The sequence below is a fragment of the Sinocyclocheilus rhinocerous genome, unplaced genomic scaffold (genome assembly GCF_001515625.1).
Source record: "Sinocyclocheilus rhinocerous isolate Xijiao unplaced genomic scaffold, SAMN03320098_v1.1 scaffold352, whole genome shotgun sequence".
In the NCBI taxonomy this organism is placed as follows: domain Eukaryota; kingdom Metazoa; phylum Chordata; class Actinopteri; order Cypriniformes; family Cyprinidae; genus Sinocyclocheilus; species Sinocyclocheilus rhinocerous.
In genome coordinates this window covers 2,096,028-2,114,413 of record NW_015642448.1, presented here as the reverse complement: position 1 = coordinate 2,114,413, position 18,386 = coordinate 2,096,028, and the positions used below count along the sequence as shown (strand labels likewise).

At 38.1% G+C, this 18,386-nt stretch overlaps 2 protein-coding genes across 2 annotated transcripts in view; one reads left to right on the top strand and one right to left on the bottom strand.

The window, feature by feature from the left end:
- LOC107755815 (2-methoxy-6-polyprenyl-1,4-benzoquinol methylase, mitochondrial-like) lies at positions 1-2,633 on the top strand. The gene is made up of 6 exons (XM_016572735.1): positions 1-590; positions 717-866; positions 1,177-1,398; positions 1,485-1,591; positions 1,867-1,955; positions 2,630-2,633. The coding sequence occupies exons 1-6, from the start codon at positions 308-310 to the stop codon at positions 2,631-2,633; spliced, it is 855 nt and encodes a 284-aa protein (XP_016428221.1). The 5' UTR covers positions 1-307.
- A 1,638-nt stretch (positions 2,634-4,271) lies between these two features.
- znrf3 (zinc and ring finger 3) overlaps positions 4,272-18,386 on the bottom strand; it is a 74,445-nt gene continuing 60,330 nt past the window's right edge. Inside the window, exons 3-8 of the mRNA XM_016572827.1 lie at positions 12,038-12,112; positions 9,355-9,486; positions 8,719-8,826; positions 7,993-8,160; positions 6,168-6,270; positions 4,272-6,070 (exon numbers count right to left, since the gene is read on the bottom strand). Coding sequence (XP_016428313.1) covers positions 4,404-6,070; positions 6,168-6,270; positions 7,993-8,160; positions 8,719-8,826; positions 9,355-9,486; positions 12,038-12,112 — 2,253 coding nt within the window. The 3' untranslated portion in view covers positions 4,272-4,403. The remainder of the gene's footprint in view (positions 6,071-6,167; positions 6,271-7,992; positions 8,161-8,718; positions 8,827-9,354; positions 9,487-12,037; positions 12,113-18,386) is intronic.

Genomic DNA, 18,386 nt, shown 5'->3' with positions numbered 1-18,386 from the left:
AACGACATTATGCTGAGTTTAGTCTGAACTCTGAAGCACTGCGGCATTGAAGCATGACTATGAATCCTATAGTGCCCTCTATTGGTAGGGGTTACTAAACACGTAGGTTATTGTCATTTCTTAAAAAAAGAGACCTTAAGTTTTTTTCCAATTTCCACTGCCGCGTCGTGCGTTTTCAAAGCAAAAACACGTTCTGTGTGATTTGTGAATGAATGCCTTTTAATATGTCCCGAGACGGAGCCCCAACACATCGCGGGGGTGTCCAGTACGCCACTGGATGTCATATCGCTACATTTTTTTGTAGTCCATGAAAGATCCACCGGAACTACAACTCGTCGCGTTACGGGTTTATGACGCAAGTGCTTACGTAACTGAACTTGAGAGAAACATGGCGGCCTCCGTTAGGACACTTGCCCTTAGAGCTCTCTCCGATTCTACGCGAAATATTCAACATGTTTCAAGGTGTCGAATCAAACATTTATGCTGTCGTGCTGGAATCACAGGGCGTCGCGGATATAGCGATAGCACAGAGGGCAGAAGTACGCACTTTGGTTTCCAAACAGTCCCAGAGGAGGAGAAAGCAGAGAAAGGTGAGTTAACTTAACTGGCATGCATTAGTTTATTGGGTGTATAAATTCAGTCATTGATAGTGTGTGCTAGAGTCTTTTTCACTAGCCAGTACATTTCCGTTTACCCCGTTGTTCTTCGACTGTCAGTGTATAAGGTGTTTGAAAGTGTGGCCAAGAAGTATGATGTGATGAATGACGCCATGAGTTTGGGAATACACAGACTGTGGAAAGACACACTGCTGCACACTATGAACCCTCAGCCGGGACTACGACTGCTGGACACGGCTGGTGGCACTGGTAAATCAATAATTTTTTCCATCTCCGTTCTAATGAAGAAACGAACTCATCCATATCTTGGACAAAATGTCATTATTCACTACAATTAAGTTCAAGTTTTGTTCTCATCCAGTAGTGTCAGTGCAGTCAAACTGATAATCTTACTGAATATTAATTGTCTTTTAATGTGAACGCATGTATCCTAGATCAGGGGGCCGCAAAAGGGTCTGTTGGAAAAGTCGAGGATCATATTTGGATTCTGTTTCATCTAAAAGTTTGAAAACCCTTGCCCTAGATGTTTGGGTAAATTCAAGACTGTGTTCTGCTCTAGGTGACATCTCTTTTCGCTTCTTGGAGTACACGCGCTCAATGTATGATCGTCAGCAGAGATTGAGAGCAAAATCCCATCAGACACCATCGTGGCAGGACATCGCTGATCATTACGTGTCAGACAAAGCAGGGCCTCCACAGTCTCGCGCGGTGGTGTGTGACATCAACAAAGAAATGCTCAAAGTTGGTAAACAGAGGGCGGAGAAAGCAGGAATCACTACAGGTAGAGTCATCTTTAACCGAAAACTTTGTATCATTCATGTTTTGGAGTGAAAATATAATGTTGATTTCATTGTCACATATTTGCAGGTCTTTCATGGGTCGTGGGCGATGCAGAAGAGCTCCCGTTCGATGACGATCAGTTCGACATATACAGTATTGCATTCGGCATCAGAAATGTCACCCACATAGAGCAAGTAAAGACTCTGCACTCCACATCAGTTTGCATGAATACAGGTTAAAACTAGACTAAAACATCACTCAACTGAAAGCCATTTCTCTCCTAACCCGAATTTACAAATGTAGCCCATATTGCTCTGCTGCTCACAATCTACATGTCTCTCTAATCTAAAATGTTACCACATTTCATGTTGTGTTATCATTTTTCATTAACATATTTGTAGAGTGAAGTGTTTGAAGTCTTTGATCAATCTGTCACTGTAGTTGTTTGACATGATGAATGTTTTGGCAGGCTCTACAAGAGGCTTTGCGTGTCCTTAAGCCAGGTGGACGGTTCATGTGTCTAGAATTCAGCAAAGTGACCAACCCTATTCTTACAAGGTCATTTAACCTGTTATTTACTACAGATGCTATTATAGTTTTTATTATTTTGAATTATTTTTACATTTTCAGTTTTCATTTTAGTAACTTTGTTTTTGCCATTTTTATTTGGCTTTTTTAATACATATTTAGTTATTTTAGTACTTTAAACTAAATGTACATGAGAAATGTTGCCTTGGAAGGTTTTTAAAATCTATTTTCAGTTAACCTTGTGTATAATCATCAATTAAGATTAATTTTATTAAAAAAAAAAATATATATATATAGGTTTTTAATGGATTTAGTTAATTATAATAATCCTTTTTTACTGTCCCTTAACACTGTTGTCTTGTTCACTGCATGGAGGTGATTTGTAAAACGCTTATGTATGCATTGTGTAAGTGTTATACCAAAAATCTTTATTAAAACATTTTTTTTTTTTAAAAAGCTGCAGTCCGTAAGTTTTGCCACTTTGTCTTATTAAGAAATTCTTTTAAACCAAAAAGCAAATTATGCTCCCTTCTAACTGGTTTTCTTTAAAGCTTTAAACCGATGTTCGCCACCCCTGGTTTATAGCCCCAGAATAATTAAATGTATCATTTTGATGGCGGATTGTAATCCATAAAGGATTATGTGTTTATGAAACACATGTGAATGAAATTATATTCCAGTTATCAATGTGCTTCTGATTCCAGATAGCCTGGGATGACAAAGATTTGTATTTTAAAGAAAACCAGTTCGAAGTCAGCATAATTTGCTTTTTGGGTTAAAAGAATTTCTTAATATGAAATTTGAAGAGTATGACAATTAGATTAGACTGTGCAGAAATCGAAATCTACAAGCTAATACACACTATACTCATAGTCACCAATGCTGATGTTGTTAAGTAATTTTTTTTGCCTAAAATAAAACTGTGTTGGGTCTTGAAATTTGAGAATGTATAACAGTGTTTAATCAACCACAGGCACTATCATGTCTTAGGGTGTGAAGATTTTTTGTATGAAGATTTTATTTATTTTTAAAGTTACACTGAAACTTTTTTTTTTCCATGCCTTTGTTTTATTTTTGGCATTTTATAGTGATTTTTCAATTGTAAAATATTCTAAAAATTAATCACAAAAATATTGTAAGCAGTCAAAGTTAACATTTAGTAAATGGATTTTCTCTTGAATCAACAATTTAAATATAAAATGACCGCCTGTGTAAGCTGTATGGGTACATTTCATAGAAACAGTATAAAATACTCTGTAAAAACAGAAAGGCATGATATGACGTGTAAAAGCATGAGTGCAACATGTAGTTATTAAAGGTAATTATGCGGTTTTTGATATATATACATATACCACTGCATTCCAATCTCTTTAAACCATTATACTTTGGCGTCTTTGACAAAATGTTAGCTTTAATAAAAAAAATAATTAGGGGTCAAATACTAGACATCCTACGCCTCTAACCCTAAAGTAGTCCGGTTCTAATTCTACCAGTGGTGTTCTGACTGTACCCTGGAGACAAACTAAACTTTGGTGTGATATATACGTAGCTCAGTAGTCTCCATTGATAAAGTATATATATAAAAAAAGAAGCTTTTCTTATTGGTCTGTTTCTGCACAAAAAAAGGAAACGGCCCTGAGAAAGGAGGAGAAAGAGGGAGGTGTACATATTCCTAGTTAAGTTTTCAGAGAAGTTACCTCAGCACCTGATGTGCACTCCCTCAACATGCAGTGTTCCATTTTGGTTTTTATTTCTCTAAATGAAATCATTTAGTTGACTGAGATGTACGTACATGCTGTATGACTTCTTACTGCTCACATGCATGCAATTCTGAATGAAATACGTGTAAAAAGAGCATTCAAATCATCTTAGCTGATAACATTGAACTCAGGCATAATCTTAATTGTCATAAAATCATAAAAGGTAGTCATATACATGTAGAGACATTTTCCCTGGTCCTAGTCCAATCAGGAAAGAAGCATATCTGTATGACTCACATTTCTGAGTTTGTGTTGCATGAGGAAGTATGTGAAATTCAAAATATAGCTTTGTACTTTCGCCTATAACCATTGTGTTGATGTGACAGATTCTGAAGGCCACAGGAATGAACAAGATCAACACTGGAAAAAAAAAAAAAAAAAAAAAAGGACATTTGTAAAATCTTAATTTGAAACAAACTCTTTCTGCAAAGTACACTTTTAACAACAAAACTGTAAAAAAGTTTAACGTTTATTGATTTTCAAGAGCTTGTGCTGTGTTAGGGCTTCCTATCAGAGCCCCGTTCCGACGTCCGACAGAGCTGGGAACGACCAGATCGAAAAAAAACACGGGAAAAAAAAAAAAAAAAAAAAAAAGGACATTTGTAAAATCTTAATTTGAAACAAACTCTTTCTGCAAAGTACACTTTTAACAACAAAACTGTAAAAAAGTTTAACGTTTATTGATTTTCAAGAGCTTGTGCTGTGTTAGGGCTTCCTATCAGAGCCCCGATCCATCAAATGATGCTTTGCCACCCCCTTGTGTTTCAGATACGCCGCTACACTGCGAGGGAAACAGTGCTCTCGCCTCTTCATCCTGAGGCTGCTGATAAACTTGACCTCTATATTGTCCTGAGGTGAAAAACAAGTCACAAGTCTCCTCAGAAGTTCTCTCCTCCCTCTCTATGGTAAGTCTAGGAGGGAGCAAACTAGTTTGTGGTTCTGGACCCAAGCCTAATTCACAGTCTGTATCCTCAGGAATTATGGGTATCCGCTGCGCTAGCTCACAGCAACCCTGTCCCATGCAGCCGTCACTGTCTGTCTGGGCATACTGTACGTTAACTGAACAATCTTCAGCATAATGACTAGCACTTCCTTGGTGTACAGTCATCTCTGTGTAGAAGCAGCATGGCAGTCCATCATAGCTAACATGATCTGGAGACTGTAGCTGCTCGGAACTAACACTATAAAAGTTCTGTGGGGAAGCGACCGCTTGAGATTCTGTGGCCCACCTGCAGTGTCCCCTGTCATCTCCTTCCTTACCTTTACGTTCTAAGTTTAATTTGGGTACCTCGAAACAGCAGTTACAAGCTTCCCCTTGCTCTCCACAAGGCTTCACAGAGCTGTGGCTCCTTTCTGCCACAGTGCCCTCTAGGGGCCCAGCTGAGGTAGTGCTAGTAAGTTCCCTGGTTTCCACCGAAGAGTGGCTACTACAGTTGGGCTCCAGGCTGCAGTTAGACAACTGGTCCCCAGAACTGTAACACACTCCAACCGGCGGTTGTAGGCAGTCCATCATCCCTGATACTGGGGCCGAAGTGTCGTCAGCTTGAGGGGTGGCGGCAAACACCGTCCCAGCCTCCCCGGCCGATCCCCGAAAAGGACTCTTACTGCGGTACACATAGGGATCGTAATCACTGCTTAGCGAACTCCGGAACGTTGAGCAGCTCCCATATACTCCCTGGTTGCTGACTTCCGTACAATCCAACATGGAGTCGCTTGAGGAGCAGTGGCACTGACCCGAGCTGCTGCTGCTGTCACTTCCAGGACAGTCCGCAAGGTAACCACTACACACGGATCGGTGCCCGTGGTAACAACTAAGTCCGGAGGTGCTTCCAGAGTCACCCAGGCGGGAAGAGGAAGCTGGTGCCATGTGCACCACAGTAGGATACAAAAGTCCTGGCTGGAAGGGTCGATTGTGACCTTTGTGGAGTCCATTACCTTGCTGACCTTCAGGTTGTGGAAAGGTCAAGCCCTGAAAATAGTAGTGCTGGTACATGGTCTCATATTGGGAAAAGCAGGCAGCACGAGAAAAATTTCGTCCATGGAATTTGGGCCGTTTGAAAGTATGGGTTTGTGGGTAAGCAGGGGCACGATGCTCCAGGCCACAATGGTGCGGGTTTAGCGTGTGTTCCAAGTGGAGGGCAGGGTAACCCCGAATAACGGAAGATTGTGAAGGATAGAGGCCCTGCTCAGGGTGTTGGTCCACTGTTAGAACAGTGATGGGGTTGCCATGAGGGTCCATGCTGGTCTGTGTAGGGTAGGCTGTCACTTGCCCAGCTCTGTGCACCCTTCCTGGATAATGAACAGGGAGGACGACTCTCTGCTGGCGGCTGTGGACTGGGTTTCCTGGATCAAGACAAACAGCGCCTGGGTTTCCCTTTTTTTGTTCTGGGTAGAAAATAATAAAGCACAGGTTTAGAAATGAACTGATTCAAGACCATAAATTCGGACATATTTGACAGCAGAGTCAGCATCTTATGCTCACCAATAATGTTGTGCCTGCAGTGTGGACAAGTGTGGTGCTGAAGTAGCCAAGGGTCCACACATTTCTTGTGGAATCGGTGTGCACAAGGGATCACTCTCAACTCCTGTAAAAGGGAAGGATTGAGAGATCAACAGATCTGTTTAACATTTTTGTGGGCCTTACAAGTACTGCTGTGACATTTTGAAGCATTCTGGGATACAATGTTTGCAGGCCCCCCAAATTCAGATAACCATAGGTATCCATTTTTTTTCAAGTAACTGACGATTTATATCAGGGGCATCTAATCCTGATCCTAGAGGGCCAATTTCTCTCCAACCTGCCCCAACACAGCCTGGAAGTTTTTAGTACCCTGGAAGACCTTGATTAGCTGGTTAAGGTGTGTTTAATTAAGGTTGGAACTAAATTTTACAGGAAGGTTTACACCAGAGACAACATTACAATAGGCTACATCAGCGGTTCCCAATTCCAGCCCATGTTCCGAAGTGAAGTAAACCTCAACGGATTTCCCCCGCTCAGGTAGGGAAGCAATGAACACTGTGTAGGGATCATATTGATCGGAACACAGTTCATGCACATAGCTCACTTCTAACGAGCTGGTTATCTGAATCGGGTGTGTTAACTAAGCAAGACATGCAAAATATGCAGAGCGGGGGGACGCAAGGACTGGAATTGGGAACCGCTGGGCTACATCGTGTGTCATTCACCGGTGAGAAAACTTTAAAAGTATTATAATACCAGGAAGGAAGATCAGGTTGTTGATGTTTGTCTGCCATTCTCGCTTTTCTACAACTTTAAAGGCGATTTTCTCAATATTTAGATTTTTTTGCACCCAGATTCCAGATTTTCAAATAGTTGTATCTCGGCCAAATATTGTCCTATCCTAACAAACCATACATCAACGGAAAGCTTATTTATTCAGCTTTCAGATGATGTATAAATCTAAATTTTCCATTATGACTGGTTTTGTGGTCCAGGGTCACATATATAAATACAGATAACTACATTTAGACCACTCAACTTAATGATTGCTATCGGGATGTGTAGAGACTTTCAACCAGCATTACAAAAAATGTTTCTGAAGACAATCACCTATTGCACCTTTAAGTTGCTAAAAACGGCATCATGCAATGTAAACTGTAGATGGCGCCACCATTACACAGCATGTCAGTGCTCAAGATGCTAAGAAATGTCTTAAAACTAGTGCTCACAGGACGTAAAAAACGTGCTTTCAGTCAGAAAGCATAACTTCACCGATCTCACCCACAGAAGCACGACTGTCCCCAAGCATGACTCATCCCCCTCCCTCTGCCTTTCCACCCTGCTTTTGTTGCTTCTCTTCATCATCACAGACAAACTCTTTGATGCCACTGAGCCTTTTATATTGCCACTTCCTCTGTGATTCCCAGACGTCTTGATTTCTTTGTTGTGTGCTTTTTTTAGCATGACACATAACCGCAAAAGACGAATTAAAAAAAAAATGCCACCAGGGTTAGTCTTCATATACTTTGAGACAAAAGAAGTTCAGGGAGGCTAAGAAATGGATGTTTAAGACAACACTGTCAAGAACCTCAGAGAGGTCCATTACCCCATTACCAAATCAACCAAAATAAATAAACTTGAAAGCATGACTAATTTTCCAGGGTTCCGCAGCAGTGGTTTGGCATACTCGTCTAGTCTGTTAGCCTGTCATTTGGTTTTGGAATAGATATTAGAGAACTGACTAGGCGAGGAAATACTGATTGTTTGGCCAATGTGCAATACTTTTTTTTTTCTCCTTTTCTAAAAGAAAAGCTACAAGTTTTTGAACATTTCTGAAGATCATTACCTCGCCATCAATGTATTTCTCAAGGCATATGGCACAGTCTGATGTGGAACTACTGCTCACTGAGTCTGATGCTCCACAGCTGGCCTCACGCTGACTCTTGACCTTAGCCTTGAACTTGCGTGTTTCCATTTTCTCCAGGGCCTGAATGGCCATCCGGTTCATGGAACTCTGACAGGTGGGAAAACAATTATGGACAGAAGAAGAGATAGAAGAAAAACAAGGCATGTCAGGTATGCAACAAATGAAGTTCCAAACGTAGGTTTGGGAGGAGCCTAATCATTCAGTCCTGTCAATCAACGCTACGAGCGTATATAAGCAGCAGTAGTGACAAATTCTTATTAGCTTTTTCACCCCAGCAGCAGCAATTTTGCTCCTCGTTAAACATTTGTTATTCATTTCACTGCCACAGCAGTGATTTTCCCCATCACTCCCGCCGTAGCCCCCAGTGCTCAAAATTTACTCCACTGCCGCAGCAGTGATCTTCTCTCAATTAACATTTTCTCTACTTTAACCTCCTTCAAGGACAGCAAGCCAAGTCCATTTACCATTATCTAGCAGGACTGAATGGGCAGGCAAACTCGTGAAACTTTTTAAAATTGACATAAAACAAGACACGTTTTTGCTAATGAATTCAATAGCATGAAGCAATGAGGTCAACATTTAGACCTCAAATTGAATTGTTACAAATGAATGAAACCCGTATCAAACTGCATTATGGAGCCTCACCTGGCTGCGTCTTTGCTTGAGCTTTATCTTGATGAGGAGGATGAGGCAGACCAGAGACACCACAACAAAGAACGCCAGGAAGATTCCCATGTCAAAATACTCTGTGGGCTGCAATAGTACACAACGGCAGGAAAATGTCAGCACATTTTAAAGATAAGGTGTATGCAGAAAAACCTTGCATACAAAAAATAAGATTACAAACTTTGTAAAAATGACAAAGCCATTGTAAAATACAACTTTCTTCGTGGAACACTGTCATAACGGAACAGCCAAACACAACCTGCTCGAGAGGGCGTACTTTAAAGTAGATTAATTTTAAGATGTAATTTTTTGGAGCGTTTTATACCTCTGCAACTCTGTAAAATATAAATTTTTATGATATATATGGATATATACAGTGTTGGGGAAACTTACTTTTAAAAGTAATGCGTTACAATATTGCGTTACTCCATAAAAAAAGTAACTAATTACGTAGATATATATATATATTATATACTGTATATATATATATATATATATATATATATACTGGATATATATATATATATATATAAATGACAAAAAAAAATCTAGATAAACTTTGTGACCCATCTCTACTAATGTTTTAATGCATGCAATACAAGCATCAACTCTTACCCTTGGCGGTCGATGTTGGATTCTGGCTCGTGCAACTTTTTGCTTATTGACGATGTTCATCAGCTTAACCGCATCAGCTCCTTTGACATAGACCACCGGTCTCTTTAAGGGGTCTTCTGAAACCTGGTTCAGCTAGAGAAAATAATGAGAGAAAAGACAGACCTTGAGAAAAATATTTTAAACTCTCATGCCAGACCACTTAACAAATAATGATAGTTATTTTGAGCAAAAACTCTCAAAAGCAGCAGCAACAAAACCCATTACAATGCTGTGGCTTTACATCTAAAGATGCACTTGGAAAAATACATGTAATTTTTTTTTTTTAATGAATAACGTTTTCAATCATTATTCAATCTGCCAAATCAACATGAACTCGGTTGCCGGGGAAAAGCTCTCCCGACAACATACACCCATGTGAAAAAGCAACCTATAGAGTCCAGACATGGAAACTGTGGTTGGACCTTTTCCTCCATAGAAGGGGAAAATAGCAGTAAACCAATTGCATGTTGCGAATATGGATGCTCGATTTAGCCTTGTAGCTCCCTCAGACTACAGCTCCAGTCTGTAATTTGAAAAACCTGAGGGAAATACCAGGGATATTCAAGCCTCTATTTCTCCCTCTGTCGTCATGTCTCTAATGTGAAATATGGGAAGTTGAAAGATAGTCATTTAAGTGTTCTTTCCCCCCCTCTCATTTTTCGGGTCTGTTGGATTTTCATTCAAGAAAAGACGCACAGACTCCGGGAAAGCCTCACGTTTCAAACCAGGCATTCTCTATGTTTATGCATTACAGTATGATAGAAATGTTACATGTTACAATTACGACAGAAGCTAAATCTGTCACCATGATGGCTAGGGTGTTTCTGAGTTAGATGTTAGCTACTAGATATGCTGGTTGATGGCTGTTGGTTACTGGCCCGCCCTCAAGTTTTTAAAAAGGGACCCTACATATATCTAAAGGGTCAGAAAATGAAATGCTATAAGAATCTATGGGATTTTTTCACCCATTTATTCATCCACAAGGCAAAAATCAGATCACTTAAAAAAAGTATAAGCATAATTTTTCATTAACCTGCACTATATGAGGTATCACAGATGTATCTGGTAATGTACGTCTGCTTACTGGGGGAGAAAAGAGAGAGAGAAAATGAATAAGGACAGAACTAGGTTAGGATCGGGGGTAGGGAACTAGAGTAGGATCTAGCAGGTGATGATGAAAGCTTTTCCCTTAATTCTCTGAACCCCGTGATTAAAACTCTCCTCGTACTCCCCAAAGCCTTGAGGCTTTAAACCGTAATCTGTGTGACAGAGGAAGCCGAATGAGTCTGGACAGAGGTGCTGGCATTGGAATGTACTGCGCTGACTCCTTTCATGTGGTCTACACAGAAGCTCTTTTATCTCGTCTGTACACCGTTTACAACAGAACGAGGGAGAGGGGGGGAAAAAAGCAAGTCTGGGCCTGGTTTGGAAGAGAGAAATACCACAGTGAAAGAGTGGGGAGTGGAAAAAAAAGACCCTTGCTCTCTCAAAAGCAGTGACAAAGAAAAGGACTTCCGCAGATCAGCGGTATAGGTGAGAATAGGTGCTGCACCACGGTAGTGATTCCTTTAAGTAAATGGAAATACAGTGGTAGTGGACAACACAGTTCATTCAGTTCCTACTGAAAATCTTTAACTACATTAGTGTTTCTTAAAAAATACCAGTACAATAGTATGTTGTGCTTAGGTTCAGAATCCACTTTTTTTGTTTGTGTTTTTCCATTTCTAAAAGTTCAGCAATTTAACTAGAATTTGCTTAGATTTAAGCATTTCATGACGAAAGTACATTTCTTCAAGTTTTTGAAAGAAGTCCCTTATGCTCACCAAAGCTACATATATTTGATTTAATATATTCTAATTAATATATTTTTAAAAATGTCATTTACGACAAGCCATTACTTCAGTCTTCAGTGTCACATTATCCTTCAGAAATCATTTTAAAATGCTGATTTGGTGCTCAAAAATATTTCTTATTATTATTATCAATGTTGAAAACAGTCGAGCTGCTTAATATTTTTCTGGAAATGTGACATTTTTTTCCCAGGATTCTTTGATGAATAGAAAGTTCAAAAGAACAGCATTTATTTGAAATTGAAATCTTTTTAACATTATAAAATGTCTTTACTGTCACTTATAATCAATTAAATGGATCCTTGCTGAATAAAAAGAAAAAAAAAAAAAACTTACTGTCCACAACCTTTCGAATGGTAGTGTTATTTATTTGTACTATAAACAAAACAAACAAAAAAACATTGTTATTGTAGTTAAACCACAGTAACCACAAACTTCCAATGGTTTGGCTAAACCAGCCATAGTTTAACCATGGTATTTGTAGTAAAACTGTGGTTATAGATATAGATACTATGGTTACTACAGTTTTACTATAATAAAAGCATGGTTAATTTTCATAAGGGGATATAACCACCAACTGAACACATTAACAAACCATCTACAAAAGCTTGGTTGGTTGGAACTGAATTAAATGAAAAGTTGCATTATATATCCATCTATAATAATTGACCAAATGTGTTTTTCAAGGTGTTACCCTAGAAAATGCTAATATCAAAAATGGATGTATTGCTGATAAAGATCCAATTAGATTGAAGCCGTCATGACGTGCAACACATCACTGATATTACACTCACTTGGTCGATGGCATCTGTATTTTCCGAGACGTCAAAGATAACCGCTGTGGCCCCTCTCTGAACGGCTCTTTTCGCCTGTGAGGACGACAGCAAACAGAAAAAGGTTGTTCAACAGTATGCTTCCACATTAAAGTTTTTCTTAATTAAAAAGATCTGCATTCAATTAAAAACAATTTAAAGACACACACTTTTTCATAAGTAAATATTCCAATACCATGTTAAATGTTCGACCCGTTTCATTCCCAACCAATAGAGGTCGCTCTTACACCTCAGCTAGATGGCTCTCGAGTCAGTGTGCAGAACAAGTAAACATACTTTGTGATGGCTAAAGTGTCTTTCTGTTCATAACTACAGTTCAAAGCTTTGATCAATGTGTTCAGTTGTGCTATCATTGCCTTATTTGTTCACTATTTTATTGCCATCTTGATGTTCATTGTTTTATTATTTTAATAGATGATTGACATCACATAGCCAGACTTGCATTTTGTTTACACACTGACGGCTGGGTATGTTCCAACTCCACTCATGCGAAAGCGAAAAGAACAGGCTGATACAAAAAAAAGCAAAATAAAGAGATCAAAGCGACAATGTGCAGCTCTATAACTCTGTTATCAGAGTAGCAAAGGGATGGCACCGCTCCAAGCCCAAGGCATTCTGGGTACTATGAGAGAAAGCATGACCTCTCCACACACTGCCTGTGTGCTTATGCATGTCTATGAATGTGTGTGTGTGTGTGTGTGGTAGAGACATTGCCAGTGACTGTTCAACAAACAATACATGTACCCGCAGACGCCATTACACACTGTTCATTTATGTCAAAGTAATTTATCTTAAGCTAAGGCTCATGTAAAATGCCTTAATGAAAAAGTTGGTTTAGGTTGGGATTTAGTAGCTGTAAAGCGAAAATTACAGAGTGTATGATCATCTGAGGGTATATATATATATATATATATATATATATATATATACACATACATAGATCAAATTTATTTACATCATTACTCATTATTTGTATTTCTGTTTTATAAGTTTAACGCAGCAAAATCTAACTACACGCTGTACACGCTGACTGGGAAGTTGACATATTAACCAAGTCGGTTTGTTTTTTGATGTGCACCACACTATGATGGGTCTGGTGATGTGGTAAACTGATCTTGCTAAATAGTAACTTAGAAGTCCAAATCAAATAAAACACTGGAACATTGTTAAAAATGTTGACGCCAACCTTCATTATCAAATCATACATGTTTTTTCAACACGAGGCTCACTGAATCCCACAAGAAAATCACAGTGAAACCGATTCCCATTCTGACTTCTGTTAAAGCTTGAGCGAGAAGAACAAAAACAACCCAGAGAAAACTCATGGGACTGTAATAATGTTGCACAAAGGCGCTGGGGGTGAGAGGCTATGCAGCAATATTACCAAATTCAAATAGAAAATGAACAAAGCAAACATTTTGAACCCCTTCTCCACCTTTCTCAACATAATATTGGATAAAGCAAGCAATTTTAGGTGAGCTAAAAAAATAATACTATTAATAAAATGAAAAAAATGAAGTTAAATAAAATAAATAATGGGAGGAAAAGGCATTATAAAAGATAAGCAACACAATATTCGTATATTAATTTTTGCAATATTTTTATTATGCCCCAAGACATACTTTACAGTCTTTGATGAGATCTGTCATTTTAATTTTAAAGTGAATATGCTCAGTAAACATCAGAATAAGGAAGACATGAGAGAATCCAATGGGATTCATGAGGGAACACCTCAAGAGATGAAAACGAAGTGGAAGCTAATGACTGTTTATGTCTTGTCAACTTTTAAATTCATACTAACGTTCAGCTAATTGACAGGAATGTGGAAACAGACTGAACTCTTGCGCTCTACCTTGTTTGCTTCACATCAATGTGCTTCAGCTGTGTTTCGGCTCTTTTGAAGATGGCTATTTCAGTTAATTATTAATAGTGCTGAATAAAAGAGCTGTAGGAGGAAAATGAGGGTTTGGAGAGAGAGGGGTGGCTGGCTGAACGAGCGAGAGAGAGAGAGAGAGAGAGAGAGAGAGAGAGAGAGAGAGAGAGAGAGTGAGAGAGAGAGAGAGAGCGAGAGAGAGAGAGAGAGAGATATTGTTATTATATTATTTTTATCTTTTTGTACATGTATACTAAGCTTTGGCAATATTGTATCATTTACAGTCATGCCAATAAAGCAATTTTTGAATTGAATTGAATTGAATTGAGAGAGAGAGAGAGAGAGAGAGAGAGCAACAGAGTGAGAGAGTGTGCACGTGTGGAACAGGCCAGAAGAAAGAGACATGGAATCTACTTTGAGCAAGTGCTGTGATGTAGCAACTTGCCTAATGACAGCAAAAAAAAAAGCTACACTACAAGCTACTTACAAAATGTAGCCAACTACATTAAAGCTACTTCTGAACCATAAAAACATTTTTGTTTCTTAAAATAAACGTTAACTGAAGTAAAATAAAAAGTAAAAAAAAAACAACAAAAAAAAACATACTTTATTTCAGCTAGTTGCTAAGGGGCAACATTTCTCATTTTCATTTAATTGAACTTGATATACTTGAACTAAAACTGAAATAAAAATAAATAAATAAATAAACACATTTAAAAACAACGATAACTAATAAAAATGACAAAATTACTAAAACTTTAACATTAAAATGAAAACAAAACAAAAATAAAAAATAATTCAAAATATAAAAAGCTGCAATATAATATAATATAATATATGTTTCTCAGTGATCTCAGTATCTATATAATAGCATCACAGTGACTGAAGTAACACTGTTAAGGTGGCTACCATTTAAAAATCTTTTTAAATATACATTTATCTGATAATATCATTTATAATTTGATAACCACAGTCATAGTTTTCTCGTGCATTGAAAAGTGCTTTGAATGAAAGGCATCTTTCCCACCACATTTGACTTATGCATTTCCATGACTGTTCTGGTCATTAAAAATCATTTATAGCAACTGCACTCATAAAGAGCAATTTCTAGTCAATGAAATCTTCTTGAGCCGAGCATTAACCAGAAAAAAAAAAAAAGCTAAATCAATAGAAAAATGTACACAAGTCTTCCAGATCTCGAAAGCACAATTTAAAATTTTCCAGATGTTGAAAAAAAAACTGACACTCATTCACACAGAGACATGCAGAACATGCAGACTTCATATTTGAATACAAGATTGTATGTTTCATTTATTCATCCAAAATTCAAAGTTATAACGTGAATTCCATTTTTATGACTGTATTCTGTCTACATTTTCTGCATTATGTGAATCATAGTGCCCTAAGGTCCTGTTACTCTACCTTTACAGTAAAAATAAATGTGCTATTGCATGCAACATACAGTTGAAGTTGCAATGAATGTACAATTGCTAGAAAGCACTACATCAACTTGTGCAAAAGTGACTGTGATGTCCAGCTGGTCAAAAATCAATTTATAGACCCTTGAAGCATTCAAGCAATCCTTTTGTAATTTTTCCTCTTGATTTCTCCTCCTCATCCCTTTTTATATTTCAGCAATCCTACTCACTCACTCACTCTCTGCATCGCTATAATTAAAGTAATTAAGTCCTCAGAATTCAAAGCTCTGCCATTACGCTGTAATTTCAGGCTGCCTTCTGGCCTTTGGGTTTCCTCAAAGATAAAGGCATACTTTCCTCATTTAGAGTTTACTTTACATGTGGTCACCCTTTATTTTCTCTGTAAGTGCCAAGACATTATTTAGGTAAGTCTTAGCTTCTTGCAGGGGGAAAAAAAATGGAAATAGCAAAAAGGAGAAAATAAAATAAGCATCCAAGTCAGCGAAGTACAAAACTGTGCCTGCTCAGTTTCTCACAGTCTCTTCACTACTGGGTTCATCTGCGCTACAATTCACAGGAGAATCCAAACAACACACTTAGCTTAAGTTTACACTGAGGTCATTACTAGAACCACAACACTTTAACGCTAAATAGACACAGGCTGGAGCTGCCCTTTTGCTTTCATTTTTTAGGTTAAATTTCTGCTGTTGACTTGTGTCAGTGTGCAGGTGTAAGTATATATATATATATATATATATATATATATATATACATACTATTTCCTTATATCCATGTGATCCTGTGGTGAGGAGTTTAGCACACTATCCATAATGCACCAAATCGTATTTCTTAGAAGCTGTGCAAACGTGCCACACAAAACTAGTTGTCAACAAGCTGGAACCATTAACTAGAACACACACTTACCCTTATGGTTTAATACTTGTATTATGGACAAAAGAGTCCATTAAGCAGCGATGGCTGCATTTTACAACAACCATGAGTACAGCGTGTTACAATTTAAAACAATTTTTATGGGTGAAAAATGTTTATGAAGCTTGTAAAAGTCATGTAGTCACACAAATCACAGCATAAACCTAGTGCTAAATTAAACTTCCTTTCTCTCAGCAACTCTGCCTGGAAATACATATAAAATTGTTCAGGAGAAACTAAAAAAATTTAGATAGAAAAATAACTGTATTGAGTTTTTAATTTGTTTTAATTAGTTAGATTCCCCCTTTATTTATTTACATTTATGCATTTGGCAGACACATATGCACACCTTAAAGATAAATCAGCAAATAAGCGTTTTTCTATAAGGAATAAAATGTACGTACACCCAAAAATCCTTCATTCACAAGCACCCTTGGTGATCACTGAAAGAGTCTAAATTGATCTTTTGGCTAACTGCTGAGTTTCCTGAATTCTCTGCTACTAAACTATTTAAACTGCTCATTTAATGGTGTCACTTAGAGTTCATGTAGGAGCAGTAAACTAGCTTTTACATGACTGAACAGATGGACACCTCTGAGACTAAAGTCACTAAAGTTTGATCTAAAGCTTGCGTTTACATTGCTAGAAGCGTTCTCTTGAAAGATGAGAAGTGAAAGAGTCTTAACATGTCATCACACTGTCAGTGGTTATTTACAGAAAAACAGGTCTTGATTTTGGCCCGGTTCATGAACGCAGCGGCCTAACTGAGATGCCAGTCTCACTGGAGGCCCCTGTTAAGTAGTGCAGAACTAATATAGGATAATTTCAGAGAAGGCACCAGAAGACCATGGACTACAGGTCAGCTTCTTGTTCAGACCTGTTCTGAGACCAGTTTGAGAACAGTTTAAAGGATTGAAAAGATAAGGCTATGTTCAGGTATAGATTGGACTAAATAACTTCAAAATAACCTCATAATGACATAATGCTTTTTTTTACAGCTAATTAACGATGTTTTATGAAGCTGTTTCACAGAGGGAAAATTCACCTGTTAATTAGCCAACTTTAGGGGTGTGCTGTTTATAAAACACACACACACACAGGTGAATAAAGCTGCCATTCATTTCTTTTACTGCTACACCCACTTGAACACCCACTCTATTACATCAGTATATAAATGTCTTTTCTTCCTGCTCAATGCACTGATTTCTTCAAACAACCATAATATCAACCTTTTTATTTCCAGTCAGTCTTTCACCTTCTCTGCTTTAACAAAATCTCTCATCACTCCCAGCTCCTGTTGCATAACCAGAAATTACACTTGCACTTGTGTGTGTGTGTGTGTGTGTGTGTGTGAAGGGGCACCTAGCAAAGGGACTGACTCTGTCACGAGGCAAATATGAGGCCCTGCAACTCTGCAGCCAAAGAATAACTCACAGGACCGAAAGACTTGTGTTCTGTGTTTCCTGCAATTCACAAATGGGCATTACATTTATAGACAAAAGAAAACAGAGATGCATCTGTCAATCAGTTCCATTTATAACCAAACATTTATAATTCTTCAACCAAAATGTGGCAAAATTAAAAGCTTCTACAGCCACATGACTATGAATCTATATCCATCCATCCATCCATCTATCTATCTATCACAATTTTCAATGTATATTCTTACAGAAAAAAATTAATAAACAAAGCGTTTTTCCCAATTAATTCCCATGATAAAGTGTGCTGGATGTTTTGAGGTAAATTATGCCAGTGGCTTAAATTAAAAAAATTGGGGTGGGGGGGTCGGGGGGCTTTCCTAGAAAGGAAAAAATGAAATCGCATCATATGACCCCTTTAAGACTAACGCCTGTTTCACACATACTCCATCTGCAGTGCGTGTGCGTTACGTATGCGGTGCAGAAGCAGCACGGACTCATTTTGCTTTCACACAGGACGAGTTTGCAGTCTGCTCCAAACGTAGTTAGCCTATACTGAAAGTGCTTTTTCAGCATTGTGATCTTCTTTTATCACAGTACAGTTACACAATCTTTCATAGACATATTCACGTTTAAACTCAATTAATATAAACAGCGTATTAAATGCATTT